At 45.1% G+C, this 17,090-nt stretch overlaps 1 protein-coding gene across 10 annotated transcripts in view; it reads left to right on the top strand.

Moving 5' to 3' along the window:
- The window catches only part of LOC140719374 (tenascin-X-like), a 212,983-nt gene that overhangs the window by 134,909 nt on the left and 60,984 nt on the right, over positions 1-17,090 (top strand). For 8 of the 10 annotated variants that reach the window (XM_073034029.1, XM_073034053.1, XM_073034045.1 and 5 more), the window contains 4 exons: positions 3,547-3,837; positions 9,372-9,653; positions 14,413-14,703; positions 16,224-16,514. In XM_073034029.1, coding sequence (XP_072890130.1) covers positions 3,547-3,837; positions 9,372-9,653; positions 14,413-14,703; positions 16,224-16,514 — 1,155 coding nt within the window. The remainder of the gene's footprint in view (positions 1-3,546; positions 3,838-9,371; positions 9,654-14,412; positions 14,704-16,223; positions 16,515-17,090) is intronic. The other 2 variants (XM_073033993.1, XM_073034003.1) reach the window with 2 other exon arrangements.

Raw genomic sequence — 17,090 nt, 5'->3', positions numbered from 1 at the left:
TTGATGTTGCAAGTAAGGAATATGAACTTGCCCAGTTTAGCAAATGGTTAATATCCATCACCGTGAGTCAATTATGTGTAAAAACATCATTTCTCTGTTCAGACCAGACAGTTAGGTAACGGGCCAGCCTGTTCTCCTTGTGCACAAGTAAATAACGTGTGATTGAGTTCCAAGTTCAGGGGAAAATTTATTATCAAATTTACGATGCGATACGATGGGGTCTTTTCCTGGATAGGTACATGGAGCTCAGAAAAACACAGGACAGTGGGTAACCCTAAGTAATTTCTAAGGTAAGGACATGTTGGGCACAGCTTTGCGGACTGAAAGGCCTGTATTGTGCTGTAGGTTTTCTATGTTTTATAGGGTTTTTTTACATACTACCTTGAGATACATTTTATTGCAGGCACTAAAGGGAAATAAAGAAATACAATAGAATTTACAAAAACTATACATAATCAAAGACTGTTAATGTGCAGAAGAAGACAAACTGTGCAAATGAAAAATAAATACTAAGAACATTAGTTGTAATGAGAGCTTGAAAGTGAGTTTTCTCCGTGATCCTTACTGCAGTATACATACCGCCAGTGGCCGACTAGAATCAAGCATTTGAGATACTGAATGATGAACAAGAGACAGTCCATCCCAATGCATTTGAAATCTTAGTCGGGGATTTCAACCAGGCTTGTTTGATGAAATCCCTGCCTAATTATCATCAGCACCACACACTCACTAGACCTCTGTTATACTGTGATAAGGAATGCCTGCCGTACCATGCCCTGAATCTGATCACTTTGCAGTGCTTCTCCCTAAAGAGCAAAGCTCAGACATAAGGACAAGGGGTGGTGGAGGGAGACAGAAGAGGGGCCACAGGACTGCTTCGAGTCGGTGGTCTGGGCCGTGTTCAAGAGCTCATCTGTGGATCTGAATGAATACACCATGGTTGTCAGGGACTTCATAGAAACAGTTGTAGACAAGTGTTTCCCCACAAAATCATTCAGTTTTCCCCAAGCAGACGCCCTGGAGGAATCATGCAATCCGCCATCTGCTGCGGGGCAAAACAAAGACATTCAAGCCTGGTGACCAAGAACATTACAAGATCTCCGGAAAGCCACCTCACAGGCGAAGTGGAAATTTTGGACAGAACATGAATCAGTGAAGGATGCTGGACAACTGTGGCAGGACTTGAACGCTGTCACCTCTGATTAAGTAAAATCAGTTGACATATCTGGCCACAGGGTTTTGTTTGCAGATGAGCTCAATGCCTTCTGTGCTTGGACCACCAGAACGTGGAGGAACCATCATGAACACCCACAGCCCCCAATGACCCTGTGATTTCAGAGGGAGACGTGAGGATTCTTCAGGAGGCTGAGCACACAGAGAGTATCTGGCCTGGTCGGGGTATCTTGCCCAGTACTGAAGACCTGAGCTAATCAACTGGCTGGAGTCTTCACTGAGATCTTTAACCTCTCACTTCAGTAGTCTGAGGTACAAGCAGGCTTCAATTATACTGTGTCTAAGAAGAATATGGTAATGTCTATCGCACAGTATCTCGTACATCCACAATGATGAACTATTTTGAGAGTTTGGTGATGAAACTTATCAACTCCTGCCTGACAACTGACTTGGTTCCACTCTAATTGTCTACTGGTTCAACAGGTCCACAGCAGATGCCATCTCATTGGCTCTTTACTCAACCCTGGAACGTTTGGACATCAGAGATGCATATGACAGGATGCTCTTTATCGATGATATCGATGTCTATCATCCCCTCAAACTAATCAATGCTCCAAGACCGAGGCCTCTTTACCTCCTTGTGCAGCTGGATCCTTGATTTCCTCACTTATAGACCCTAGTCAGTTTGGATTGACAACAACATCTCCTCCACAATCTCCTTCAGCACAGGAGCACCAGAAGGCTGTGTGCTTAACCCCTCCTCTGCCACTCCCTCCCTGCTCTACACTGTACACTGTTCACTTGTGACTCCGTCTGAACACAACTCCAAAGCCAAATCAAAGGTGCTGACGAATCAGCATATAGGAGGGAGATTGAAAATCTAGTTGAGTGGTGTCACAACATCAACGCCTTAGTCAGTAAGACCAAGGAGCATGATTATTGACTTCAGGAGGAGGAAAGCAGAGTTCAATAAGACAGTCCTCATCGGGAGATCAGGGCTGAAGAGGGTGCATTTATGAAGAAAGCTCGGCAGTGCCTGTACTTCCTTGTGAGTTTGCAAAAGTTTGGCATGACATATAAAACTTTGACAAACTTCTATAGATGTATGGTGGAGAGTATATTGACTGGCTGCATCACATGTGATGCATCACATCCATCACTGTAGCCCTTAAATCCTACAAGAAGTAGTGGAGACAGCCCAGTCCATCACAAGAGGAGCCCTCCCCACCTTTGGTACACCTACACTTGCACCATCACTGAAATATTCCCACAGCCTATGGACTCACTTTCGAGGACTCTTCATCTCAAGTTCTCAATATTTATTGTTATTATTTTTTTGTATTTGCACAGTTTGTTGATTTTTGCACATAGGTTGTACATCCAGTTGGTGTGCTCTTTCACTGATTCTATAATGATTATTGGATTTACCGAGTATGCCCACTAGAAAGTTGCTCTCAGGGCCGTGTATGGTGACATGTATCTATTTGATAATAAATTTACTTTGAACTGTAGGTCATGGAATCAATTCAGAGTTGAGATGAATGAAGTTGTCCACATTGGTTCAGGAGCCGGATGGTTGTAAGGTGATATCTGTTCCTGAACCTGGTGGTGTGGGATCTAAGGTTGATGATGGATGCTACTTTCCTGCAATATGAGTGTGAGATTTCGGAGTCCAGGTAATTGACAATGGCATTCCCACGGGGGGTTATGAAGGATATATATCCTCCCTGTGATGCAGAGGAAGTGCCCTCTCAACCATTGAGCACATTTACAAGGAGCACTGTCACAAAAAAGAAGCATCCATCATCAGGGACCCACCACCCAGGCCATGCTCTCTTCTTGTTGCTGTCTTCAGGAAGAAGGTACAGGAGTCTTGGGTCTCACACCACCAGGTTCAGGAACAGTTATCACCCCTCAACCATCGTGGGTAACTTCACTCACCACAACACTGAACTGATCACTGCACACAACCTTTGGACTCACTTTCAAGAACTCTACAACTCAAAGTTTAAAATACAAAGTACGTTTGTTATCAAAGTACATATACTATATACAATCCTGTGATTCGTCTCCTTACTGGCAGCCATGAAACAAAACATTGGAACCCATTGAAAAAGACAGCCAATGTGCAAAAATAAAATCAAAAACAATAAAATTAACCAAATAACTTTCAGAACTAAGGCTCACAAAAGTGAGTTTACAGCCATGAAGCTAGGCACTGCAGCCAGTCCAGGAGCCTGTTAGTTGCCGGCCACAGCCTAGGTTCAGCACAGAGATTGGATCAGGCACCAAGACCGTTCCTGAATCCCATCCAGTGCGGACCCCTGTGGAACTGCCAGCCCACTGCAATTAGAAACCCCTATTTCTGTTCAGCTCCCGCAGAGAAGAGCAAAGCCAAGCCAAAGAAGCTGGGGAGCCTCACAGCCACGAGAGTTACCACAAACTCTATCCGCCTCTCCTGGACAGCGGAGAGAGGGTTTGAAGCCTTCTTGGTGCGGTACAAGGAGCATGCCAGTGGCACCACGCGGAACGTCACGGTGAGCGGCGACCAGCGGGCGTTGACCATCACAGAGCTACGGCCTGGCACCAAGTACACCGTCCACGTCCACGGTCTGGTGAATGGGCAGCGGACAAAGCCTCTCAGCCGACTGATCACCACACCAGGTAACTGCACCGAACTCTCCTTGTGCACGCACCAGTGGGTTAACATGACGCTATTACATTGCCAGTGACCCCGGTTCAACTCCACCACTGTCTGTAAGAAGTTTGTATGTTCTACCCATGACTGTCTGTGTTTCCTTTGATTTCTGTGTTTTCCTGTCACGATTCCTGGGATGGCAGGACTTTCATATGAAGAAAGACCGGATCGACTAGGCTTATACCCGCTGGAATTTAGAAGTTTGAGGGGGGGATCTTATTGAAACGTATAAAATTCTAAAGGGATTAGACAGGCTAGATGCAGGAAGATTGTTTCCGATGTTGGGGAAGTCCAGAACGAGGGGTCACAGTTTAAGGTTAAAGGGGAAGCCTTTTAGGACTGAGATGAACAGAAACTTCTTCACACAGAGAGTGGTGAATCTGTGGAATTCTCTGCCACAGGAAACAGTTGAGGCTGGTTCATTGGCTATATTTAAGAGGAAGTTAGATATGGCCCTTGGGGCTAAAGGGATCGGGGGGTATGGAGAGAAAGCAGGTACAGGGTTCTGAGTTGGATGATCAGCCATGATCATACTGAATGGCGGTGCAGGCTCGAAGGGCCGAATGGCCTACTCCTGCACCTATTTTCTATGTTTCTATTTTCCAAAGATGTACCAAGTTAGTAAGTTAATTGGTCACTCGGGTATAATTGGGCGCCCTCAGCCATCAGGCCCTTGAACCAGTAGGGATAACCACTCTTCCCACAACCTATGGACTCACTTTCAAGAACTTCTCAATATCAAGTAGATACAGAGGAGATGTCAGGGGTAAGTTTTTTACGCAGAGAGTGGTGAGTGCGTGGAATGGGCTGCCGGCAACGGTGGCGGAGGCGGATACGATAGGGTCTTTAAGAGACTCCTGGATAGGTACATGCAGCTTAGAAAAATAGAGCGCTATGGATAACCCTAGATAATTTCCAAAGTAAGTACATGTTTGGCACAGCATTGTGGGCCGAAGGGCCTGTTTTGTGCTGTAGGTTTTCTATCTTTCTATTTATTCCCTGTTTATTATTAATGTTATAATTATTTTTGTATTCACTGAATGCCTGCAAGAAATCAAATGTCAGGTTTACATGAGATGATGTATACATACTTCGATAATAAATTTACTTTGAACCCTGGGCCATCCCGAATCTCCTAATCAATAAGCAGAAACAATGGGCCTGTGCTTTAACAAGAAGTGCTCGAAGGCAGCTTGTGACAGCGCTCATCCTGGGCCTCAGATGGAAACCAGTTGTACTCAATGCTAAATGGGGCTCGCCGGGCAGTCTTCCCCATTGGGACGTGGGCGCCACTGTAACGTGGGATTTTATTCCCATCCCGCGCTGTGGAGGAAAAGCTGGCTTACAGAAGCAGGAAAAGCTGAGGCCGATCAGCTCCTTGTGTCAGCTCTGCCCTGCAAAAAGTTCATGACCTCTATCGCACAGAAACCGTCTCTTCAGCCCATCTTCAGCCAAACTGTTATTCTGCCTCGGCCCATCAACCCATTCCTGACCATTGCCCTCCATACTCCTCCCATCAAAGGTCCATATTATTGTACAATACAACTCTGATATTTGTCTACTGCAGATGGCCATTAAATGCAGAAAGACCATGGGTGTTAACAAAAGAAAAGATATCAACTCAAAAAACTGGCAAAATAATCAAAGACCCCAAAAATCCCCTCCCATCACCTTCAGCAAGGGGGGGGAGGTCTGCGAGTTTTGTTTCTTTTGCTGGTGGGGGTGAGAGTTGATATCTTTTCTTTCATTAACACACATGGTCTTTCTGTATTTAATGGTTACATGGTCCATCCATGTACTTAACCAAATTTCTCTTAAATGTTGAAATCGAATTTGTATCCACCACTTCCATTGGCAGCTCGGAAGTTCCCTCTCATGTTCCCCTTAAGAATTTTCCCTTTTCCCTTAGCCTATGACCTCTAGTTCTAGACTCACCCCACTTCAGTGGAAAAAGCCGACTTGCATTTACCCTATCAATACCCCTCATAATTTTATAAACCTATCAAATTTCCCCTCAGTTATCTGTGTTCTAGGGAATATGGTCCTAACCTGTTCAACCTTTCCCTATAACTCAGGTTCTCAAGTCCCAGCAGCATCATTGTAAATTTTCTCTTTAGTCTTTCAATCTCATTGATATCTTTCCTGTAACTACAACACTCCAGATTTGGCCTCACCGACCTCCTTTACAAGGTCAACAGAATATCCCAACTCCTGTACTCAGTACTTCGATTCATGAAGACTAATATGCCGAAAGCTTTCTTTACAACCTCTGGTGCCACTTCAAAAGAACTCTGAATCCAGTCCGAATCTTCCCAGTTCCTAGCACACTCCTCAGTCCTACCCTGGTTTGTCCTCCCAAAGTGCGTCATCTCACGTTAAATACTGTCTGCCATTTTTACAGCTGATGCAGATGCCACTGCAAGATATGATCATTTTACCTTGCCTCCATTTGCTAAACTGCTTCCTCCTTTACTTTTACAGTGTTGACATTCAAAATCCTAGCAACCTCTTAAGTCTTAAATCTAGTTAAACTGATGGTTAATGCAATCCAGAGATTCGGAAGTCAAGAATGCAACGAAATCTTTTTGTTATATGTAGCTATTTATTGAGTGTGTTGAATTCTGATGTTCTCGATCAAAGGTTCTTTCGGAAGTTGGGTAAGTGGCACAAAATGTGTTGGTTCACAATTGTTTTATTAAGTGCTAAAAGAAGAAAGGGAATTGGAAACAGACAGTAACAAGAATCTAGTGGAGAAGAGAAAGATGATGTAAAGGCAGTGGGCTGACACATTTTATACCATAGATAAGAAATGCTCCGTTCAAAGTTCAAAGTAAAATTATTATCAAAGTACAGACCACCCTGAGATTCATTCATAATTCTATTTTGTATTTGCTGAGTATGCAGGCCAACTCCATAAATACAAAAAAGAGTAATATCGATAATATAATCAGTGAGGTCTGCACCAACTTGGGCATTCACCCAGTGCACAAAATACAACAGACTGTGCAGCTACAAAAAGAAATAATAAGAATCAATCAATAAATGAGAAATATCGAGAACATGAGTAGAAAGTGAGTGGGAACAGTTCAATGATGGGACAGATGAAGTTGAATAAAGTTATTCCCTTTGGTTTAAAAGCCCAGTGGTTGAAGAGTAATTGCAGTTCCTGAACCTGGTTATGTGAGCCCTGAGGTCCTGTACCTCTCTCCTGGTGGCAGCATGACCTGGGTGGTGGGAGTCTACAATGATGGATGGTGCTTTCCTGCCACAACCTTTCATATAGATGTGTTCAATGGTGGTGAGGGCTTTACCCGCGATGGACCCAAATAAGAGTTAACCAATCAGATAGCCCTATTCAGATAATGTGAATTCAGAGAAATTTCCAAAACTTGCAAAGAACTGTAACTATTAGGGGATACACTGAGCAATTACTATACATACTGTGACCACTAGGAAGCATACTAAACAGTCACATGTATATACGTAGTTATATAAAATACAAGCAGCCAATTAATTGTTAAACGGAACAGAAAATAACTATTATAAAATGTAAGAGCAGAGATCAGAATCAAATTTATTATTCCCTGACCTAGTCATGAACTGTGTTCTTTTGTCACAACTGTATTGTATAAAAACGTACACAAGTTACAGGAAGAAATATATAAAAAGTAAGGAGTGCAAAAAGAGAGGCAGTGCTCGTGGGGTCATTGTCCATTCAGAAACCTGATGGAAGTGGAGAAGAAGCTGTTCCTGAAACACTTGAGTGTGTCTTCAGGCTCATATACCTCCTCCTTCATGGTAGCAATGAGAAGAGGGTATATCCGGGGCAATGTTTCCTCTAATTTTTAGTAGTCAGTGTGCAGAAAAATCTTATGCTGTGCAAATTTTTTTTCCTGTGACAGAAGTATGTGCGCACTGAATGCACACATGGCACAGTTTATGTAGGTTTACAAAATATTTGACATAATATTTGACTGGACTGCCAACACAGATGCCTTGTGCAGGAAGGCACAGAGTCGACTGTACTTCCTTAGAAGGTTGGCGTCATTCAATGTCTGTAGTGAGATGCTGAAGATGTTCTATAGGTCAGTTGTGGAGAGCGCCCTCTTCTTTGTGGTGGCGTGTTGGGGAGGAAGCATTAAGAAGAGGGACGCCTCACGTCTTAATAAGCTGGTAACAAAGGCGGGCTCTGTCGTGGGCAAAGTACTGGAGAGTTTAACATCGGTAGCTGAGCGAAGGGTGCTGAGTAGGCTACGGTCAATTATGGAAAACTCTGAACATCCTCTACATAGCACCATCCAGAGACAGAGAAGCAGTTTCAGCGACAGGTTACTATCGATGCAATGCTCCTCAGACAGGATGAAGAGGTCAATACTCCCCAATGCCATTAGGCTTTACAATTCTACCGCCAGGACTTAAGAACTTTTTAAAAGCTATTATTAATGCTTTTTGAGATAGTGATTTAGATGCATATCATATTTTTTACTGAGTTAAGTACTGTATGTAATTAGTTTTGCTACAACAAGTGTATGGGACATTGGAAAAAAAGTTGAATTTCCCCATGGGGATGAATAAAGTATCTATCTATCTATCTATCTATCTATCTAAAACTGCACAGAATAACAACAAAGTAACATATATATTTAAGTCACTCGGTTATTTTTTCTCTCTCCTGTCTTTGGCATTTACCCATTCTTTGTGAACTCTATCTAGACTAATCGAACTTCCATCCAATTGATAGCTTTTGATTCTTATTAACATATCCAAATGACATTCACGTAAAGTTTCTCAGCTTGTTTTTGAGTTGATTCATTAGGCTAAAACCTCGCTCACAGTCTGCACTAGATGCAAGAAAGGTTCCCCCAATGTCCATCAACTGTGCAAGGTCACAAAACTCTTCATTTTGAGGTAAAAATGCCAGTTTGGATTTAATTTTTTCTTGCACGGAAAATTTGAAATCGTTAAACTGTCTAACTATTACAGTATTTTCAGCTAGAAAATAATGATATTTTAGACATAAGGCATCGCCAAATGTGAAGTCACAATCTGCAACTGCAGACTTTTTTAGCTAAAAAAATTATTTTCAATAAGTATAATTATTAATTACTACATTATTTTAGGTAACTAAAAATACAGACACGACTACTACTGTAAAAATACAAGCGAGCATAGGAATGTTAAACTATAAAATTCTTCACCCCAATCCAACCACTGAAGGCTGCAACACTCCTGAAAAGTGAACTCCAAACACTCTCCTACCCAAATGAAGAAACCATGGTTCCTCTCCAACCAGCCTCCCACACTAAAACTTTACTGCTGGCTCCCAGCTCCCCGGATTAAGGAGATAACATCTCAGAATTCTGTCCATTCCATTCCAAATCCCAAGCAACCCAGAATGATCACCTTAAATCCTGGGAAGATGGACAAATTGACCTGGAGTAGGGTGCAAGCCCATTTTTGGAACAGCTTCAATTAAACTCTTCATGGTCTTTATCTACAGCTGCCACGGACAAGCCCACAGTGAGACTGGGCACTCTGACAACCCCAACCATCACGTCGAACTCTGTCCGCCTCTCCTGGACCACAGACAGGACCTTTGACTCCTTCCTTATCCAGTACAGGGTCCAGGGATCGCAGGAGACCCAGAACATCACGGTGGCCGGCGGGAAGCGAGTGTATCTCATCAGTAGTCTACGTCCCTCCACCAGATACATCATCCATCTCTACGGGATCTCAGGGTCTCTGCAGACCCAGCCGCTCACCACCCAGGTCACCACCTCAGGTACCGTGGAGCAGTCCGAACCCTCTCATTGTGAACGTGTCTGTCTCTGTCCATCTACTCTCTCTGATAATTTCCAGGAAAAAAGGTGTAGTCTGGTTGCAAGAAGTGAACTGATGTAAAAAGATTAGAATAGACCAGACTAGATTAGTTAAAATTGGATGATCTGAGTTATGGAGAAAGTTTAGTAGATTAGGACTTAATTCACTACAGTCTAGAGAATGAGGGGGAGATTTCAAAGTTCAAAGTAAATTTATTATCAAAGTACATAATTGTCACCATATACAACCCTGAGATCCATTTTCTTGCTGATATTCACAGTAAATACAAAGAAACACAGTAGAGTCAAAATAAGGCCACATACAAGGGTGGCCAGTGGTGTAGTGGCATCTACACTGGACTTCGAGTCGGATGGTATCGGGTTCGAATCTAGTTGGCTCCTGACACGCTTTCCATCGGTGCTGGGCTGAGTGTTGAGCTAGCAACTCGGACTTGGGAAAAACAGACAAATGTTAAAGAAACGGCATGGTGGCCACAGAATGTCCACGAGGCGCAGAAAGGAACAACTCGACAGATAAACACAAATGTGCAAACCAACAAACTGTGCAAATACAAGAAGAGACAATAAATAGATAGCAAAATCATGGGATGAATTATCTATAGGTTGTGGAAACAGTTTAGTGACGGGGCAAGTGAAGTTGAGTGGTAGTGATACACTATGATTCAGATTCAGTTTATTGTCATTTAGAAACCACAAGTGCAATGCAGTTAAAAATGAGACAACGTTCCCCAGAATTATATCACAAAAGCATATGACAAAACAGACTACACCAGCAAATCCACATAACGTTTGGCAATCCCCAATCCAGAGTCCGGAGACGCTGCTGCATATTAATATCGCGCTACCATCTTAGTGCGCTCCCCGGAAAGGAGCTCCAAATTCACCAGACAAAACAAGACCAAAACCTAAAGCTACAAGACCTGCACAAAACCACATAGTTACAACAGTGCAAACAATAGCATAATTGATAAAAAAAAACAGACCATGGTCACAGTAAAAATAGTCCAAAGATGTTAAAAGACTATCAGTTCAAAAGAAACCACCACACAGTTTCCACAAGTCCTCAGGGTCCCGATAGACTTGTCATCCCACGCCGGTGGCAGAAGGGAATACCCCCGCTATGGACTTCCACAGCGCCGCCCAACTCAGCCTCGCAGACGCAGCACACAATGAAAGCTCCGTCAAACCCAGCCACACAGACACAGCACACAGTGAAAGCGCTCCGACCGCAGCGGACTCCGAGTCTGTCGAACCTCCGACCATCCCCTCTGGCACAGCATCTCCGAGCATATTAAGATGCCCCCGCCAACGGCCATCGGCAACGTGACCCCGAGGACTGGGGGCCTGTTCTTCCCAGCAGAGTCCCGGACCTCGCAGCAGCAACGAAGAAGGTCTTCCTGGAGATTTCCAGATGTTCCGCTGTGCTCCCACGTCTGTTTTTCATCCAATTATGATTGTGCATGGCACCGCACTTCACAAATAACAGATAATCAGCTCCGGAGTAGCCGCTGCAAGCTGCGTCGTGCCGCCATCTTTGATCTTGAGGAGCATAGATAGGGTAAATGCCAGCAGGCTTTTCCACTGAGCTTGGGTGGGACTACAACTAGAGGTCACAGGTTAAGCAAGGATGAAATGTGAAATATTGAAGGAGAACTTCTTCATCCAGAGAGTGGTGAGAGTGTGAAATGAGCTGCCAGTGGCAGTGGTGGATGTGGGCTTGATTGCAATATTTAAGAGAAGTTTAAGTACATGGATGGGAGGGGTGTAGAGGGCTAATAGTTCATCACAGACTAGATGGGCCAAAGGGCCCATTTCTGTGCTGTAGTACTGTCCATCACCTCCATTTCAGCCACAACTCTCACCAACAATCAGCCCTCTCACATCTTGGTAGTGTGGAGGATCAGAGGGATCTTGGGGTCCGAGTCCATAGGTGCAGGTTGACTCTGTGGTTAAGAAGGCGTACGGTGTATTGGCCTTCATCAATCGTGGTATTGAGTTTAGCAGCTGAGAGGTAATGTTGCAGCCATATAGGACCCTGGGCAGACCCCACTTGGAGTACTGTGTTCAGTTCTGGTCGCCTCACTACAGGAAAGATGTGGAAGCCATAGAAAGGGTGCAGAGGAGATTTACAAGGATGTTGCCTGGATTGGGGAGTATGCCTTATGAGAATAGGTTGAGTGAACTCGGCCTTTTCTCTTTGGAGTGATGGAGGATGAGAGGTGACCTGATAGAGGTGTATAAGATGATGAGAGGCATTGATTGTGTGGATAGTCAGAGGCTTTTCCCCAGGGCTGAAATATTTGCTGCAAGAGCGCACAGGTTTAAGATGCTGGGGAGTAGGTACAGAGGAGTTGTCAGGCGTAGGTTTCTTACTCAGAGTGGTGAGTGCGTGGAATGGGCTGCCGGCAACGGTGGTGGAGGCGGATACGATAGGGTCTTTTAAGAGACTTTTGGATAGGTACATGGAGCTTAGAAAAATAGACGGCTATGGGTAAGCCTAATAATATCTAAGGTAGGGATATGTTCGGCACAACTTTGTGGGCTGAAGGGACTGTATTGTGCTGTAGGTTTCCTATGTTTCTATCATGTTTCCTGACATCCCAGGCTGATCTCTGTCAGTGTGAATTAGACTCAACCTTTCATGCTGTGGACGGGGTCCAATGGCTTGTTCTCAAGGAAGGACATTTTGAACAACAGTGGAGATATTGAAATCCCTGAACTCTCCGGGCGCAGACACACATGAATGCGTGAACACCTTTGCTGGAGCAACTAAATTTGGGGCTGATCAACACTGGGCAACAAGGTAGCATAGCGGTTAGCGTAACATGGTTACAACACCAGTGATCAGCAACTGGGTTTCAGGCAAGTTTACTAGAGCTGTTTAAACTAAAACGGCAGGCAGATGGGAAGCAGGATAACAGAGCCAAGGATGAGCCTGCAGGTTTACAAGTAGATGATGGGTGTAACAAGAATGTAAAGAAGGACAAGCCAATGACTGGGGATAAATGCAGACAGAGCAAAGAGTTAAATTCTACCACATGTAAAAATTCAAAAGGCCGAAGAATATAGGACTGAAAGTGCTGTATTTAAATGTGCGTAGCGTTCGGAATAAGGTGGACGAACTTGTGGCACAATTGGAGATTGGTCGGTATGATGTTGTGGGCATCACTGAGTCGTGGCTAAAAGAAGACCATAGTTGGGAGCTTAAGATCAAAGGGTATATTTGTATCTAAAGGACAGGCAGGAAGGCATAGGCAGTGGTGTGGCTCTGTTGGTAAGAGATAGAATTATATCTTTAAAAAGATGTGACACGGGGTCAGAGAATGTTGAATCTTTGTGGCTGGAGTTAAGACACTGCAAGGGTGAAAAAACCATTATGGGAATCATATATAGGCCTCCAAATAGAAGCCAAGATGTGGGGTTGAGACTACAAAGGGGGCTGGAAAAGGCATGTGATAAGGGTAATGACACAATTGTAATGAGGGACCTCAATATGCAAGGGGATTGGGAAAATCAGGTTGGTGTTGAGTCTCCAGAGAGGGAAATTGTTGAATGGCTATGACATGACGTTTTAGAGCAGCTTGTGCCTGAGCCTACTCAGGGAAGAGGTTGAAGAGCATGATGAATTTAAATTGAAGCCGTTCCAAAAATGGGCTTGCACTCTACTCTGCGACAATTTGTCAGTCTTCCCAGGATTTAAGGTAACCATTCAGGATTGTTTGGGATTTGGAATGGAATGGACAGCATTCTGATATGTTATCTCCTCATTCTGGGGAGCTGGGAGCCAATGGTAAAGTTTTAGTGTGAGAGGCTGGCTGGAGAGGAACAGGGAATTATTCAGTCTTAGCGGTTGATTCGTCAGGGCATGAAGAGATACGGGGGGTGGTGTTGGGGGGTGTAAGGCAGCAGATTGGGTCTGAGGAAAATTGGATCAACCGTGATGAAATGCTGCAGCAGACTCGATGGGCCAAAAGGCCTAATTCTGCTCCTACATCTTACATACAACCAAACTGCTCACTGTCCTAGTGATGAGACCTTGATGGAGGCTGGGTATTCATCAGTCCCACAGCCTGGGGGAAGAAGCTGTTACCCGGTCTGGCAATCCTCGTCCTGATGCTCCTGTACCTCCTTCTTGATGGTAGTGGGTCATAGAGATTTTGGGATGCGTGGTCAGGATCGTCAGCAATGTCCTGCCAAAGGGCTTCGGCCTGAAATGTCAGCTGTTTACTCGTTTCCATAGATGCTGCCCGGCCTGCTGAGTTCCTTCTGCATTTTGTGTGTGTGTGTGTTGTTTTGGATTTACAGCATCTGCAGATTTTCTCTTGAATGCTTCAGGTTTTGTCTACAACACTCCCTGTAAATGTCACAAATAGGAAGGGAGGGTGACCCCAATTACTTCCTAACTAATCAAAAATCTATCAACCACCTTTTTAAATAAACCCAATAGTTTGACCTCCATGGCGCTGTGGCAATGAATTTCACAGACTTACCGCTCTCTGGCTAAAAAATCCCATCTTGACTCTGTTCTAAAGGGACGTTTTGATGTTCCAAGACATTGTGTAAAGAGACTATGAGACATTGCAGACTCCAGACCGGTACTCTTGTTGAGCTGTTGGAAGGCCAGTCTCCAAGGTTGTGAATCACTCTGCTCGGTACGTAGTGGCCTCCTGGCGTCCTCATACCACGACTTCTCTGTTCCAGATCCTGAGGACAAAGATGCATTAGCTCCAACAGAACTGGGCACCCTGTCACCGCCGACCGTCACGTCGAACTCTGTCCGCCTCTCCTGGACCACGGACAGGACCTTTGACACCTTCCTCATCCAGTACAGGGTCCAGGGGTCACAGGAGACCCGGAACATCACGGTGGCCGGTGGGAAGCGAGTGTATCTCATCGGGGATCTGCGTCCCTCCACCCGATACATCATCCATCTCTACGGGATCTCAGGGTCTGTGCGGACCCAGCCGCTCACCACCCAGGTCACCACTGAAGGTACTGTGGAGCAGTCTGATCCCTCTCAATGAATGTGTCTCTATCCTCCTATCTCTCTCCACTCCTTTTCCAGGTATTTGCCTGCAATCAGTCCATTGCTGCCTGGAACAGCTGTGAGTTAGCCTGTAATACCCTTCATTCCACCCACCCCTGTCTCAGCCATATATCATTTATAAACGACCACTTTGAGTGTCCGATCAGTCCAGGGTGTTCTGCAGCAGTGTGAATTTGACCATGTTTTCACACTGGGTCAGGGGACTGGAAGGTCAGTCAAGAAAGGAAGCTTTCAGGAGGACAAATGAGGGAATTTTGGAGTTAGTCGTCCAGCAAGCTGCCGCCAGTGATGAAACAATTAAAGTTTGAGAATATCGAAAAAGCCCAGATTGTGCAGGGTCCAGATTCCAAGGCCCCAGCAGTAATTCTGGCCACTCAACTCACTGCCATTACTGGGTTCTCACCAGGTACAATCCAAGATTTGAGTCCCTCAGAGTTCTTCCTCAATTAACCGGGACTGCAGTGGGTACTGACCAGTCTCCACATCCCTGACTGATCCTTAGCCAACAAAAGTTAACAAACACAAAAGCTGCTTAAGATGTTTAAAATCATGAGCAACTCATGCAAAATGCTGGAGGGACACAGGTGGTCGGGCCACGCCTATAGAATGGATTAAACAGCCAGCACTTCAGGCTGGGCCCCTTCATCACGACTGGAAGGGAGGGGGGAAGAAGCCAGAATAAGAAGGGGGGATAGGGAAATGAGTACAAGCTGGCAAGTGGTAGGTAGAGCCATAGAGAGGGAAGGTAGGTAGGTGGGGAAGTGGGAATGAAGTAAGAAGCTGGAAGGTGATAGGTGGAAAAAGTCAAGGGCTGAAGAAGAAGGGATCTGATAGGAGAGGGAGTGGACCATGGGAGAAAGGAAAGGAGGAGGTGAACCAGCGTGAGGTGATGGGCCAATGAGAGGGGAAGGTTTGAGAGAGAAACTAGAATGGGGAATGGAAAAAGAGAGAAGGAGGGAGGGGCAGAAATTGCCAGAAGTTAGAGAAATTGACATTCATGCCATCAACTTGGAGTTTAAGCAGAGGAGTTGTTATGAGGAGTTGCTCCTCCAACCCGAGAGTGGTCCCATCATGGCGATTGAGGATTCTGGGGATCCTCAGCAATGCTTTGGGCCCTTCATCTGCAACGCTGCCACTAAATGTCACAAATAGTGACCCCAATAACATCCTTACTAGTCAAAGATCAATCAACATCCTTTTTAAATATAAAGACAGCCTACACAGCGGCCTGTGGCAATGAATTCACCACTCTCTGGCTAAAGAAATTCCTCATCATCTCTGGTCTAAAATGATGTCTTGATGTTCTCAGACCACGCGAAGTGAGTCTATTTTACATTGTGAGGTATCACCAACTCCTGACAGGTACTCCCGTTGGGCCGATCGAAGGCCAGTCCCCAAGGTTAGGAATCGCTTTGCCCAACCGCTCTCCTCCAGTCCTCCTCATTCCATGACCTTTCTGTTTCAGATCCTGAAGACCAAGAAGCATCAGCACCAATGAAACTGGGCAGCCTATCACCCCCGACCGTCACCTCGAACTCTGTCCGCCTCTCCTGGACCACAGACAGGACCTTTGACACCTTCCTCATCCAGTACAGGGTCCAGGGATCACAGGAGACCCGGAACATCACGGTGACTGGCGGAAAGCAAGTGTATCTCATTAGGGGTCTCCGTCCCTCCACCAGATACATCATCCATCTCTACGGGATCTCGGGGTCTGTGCAGACCCAGCCCCTCTCCACCCAGATCACCACCACAGGTACTGTGGAGCAGTCCGATCCCTCTCATTGTAAGCGTGTCTCTCTCTGTCCATCTTTCTCCATTCCTATTCCAGGGATTTTTCTATGATCAGGCCAGTACTGCCTGACAAGCAGTGAACTGATTTGTTATAATATTCATTCCACCCACTTCTATCTGAGTGTATCTCATTTATAAATCAGCACCTCGTGTACAGCAGCCCAGGCAGCAGTGTACCATGTTGATGCCTTCGGAACGGGCACTAAAGTTTGGTTATAGAGTCATACAGTACCACAGCGATGAACCACGCCCTTTGGCCCATCTAGTCCATGCTGAACTGTTATCCGTCAGAGTCCCATTGACCTGCTCACAGACCGTAGCCCAACATCCCCCCAACACATGCATGTACTAACATAAACTTCACTTAAATGGTGAAATTGAACCCACATCCACCACTGCTGCTGGCAGCTCGTTGCACACTCTCACCACCTTCGGTGAAGAACTGCCTCCTCATGTTCCTCTTGAATATTTCAATTTTCCACTCCAAGTCGCACCCTACCTCTGTGGAGAAAAGCTTGTTGACATTTACCCTATCTAA

Source organism: Hemitrygon akajei, chromosome 2 (assembly GCF_048418815.1).
Source record: "Hemitrygon akajei chromosome 2, sHemAka1.3, whole genome shotgun sequence".
Taxonomy (NCBI): Eukaryota; Metazoa; Chordata; class Chondrichthyes; order Myliobatiformes; family Dasyatidae; genus Hemitrygon; species Hemitrygon akajei.
This window is presented reverse-complemented; position numbering and strand designations above follow the sequence as displayed.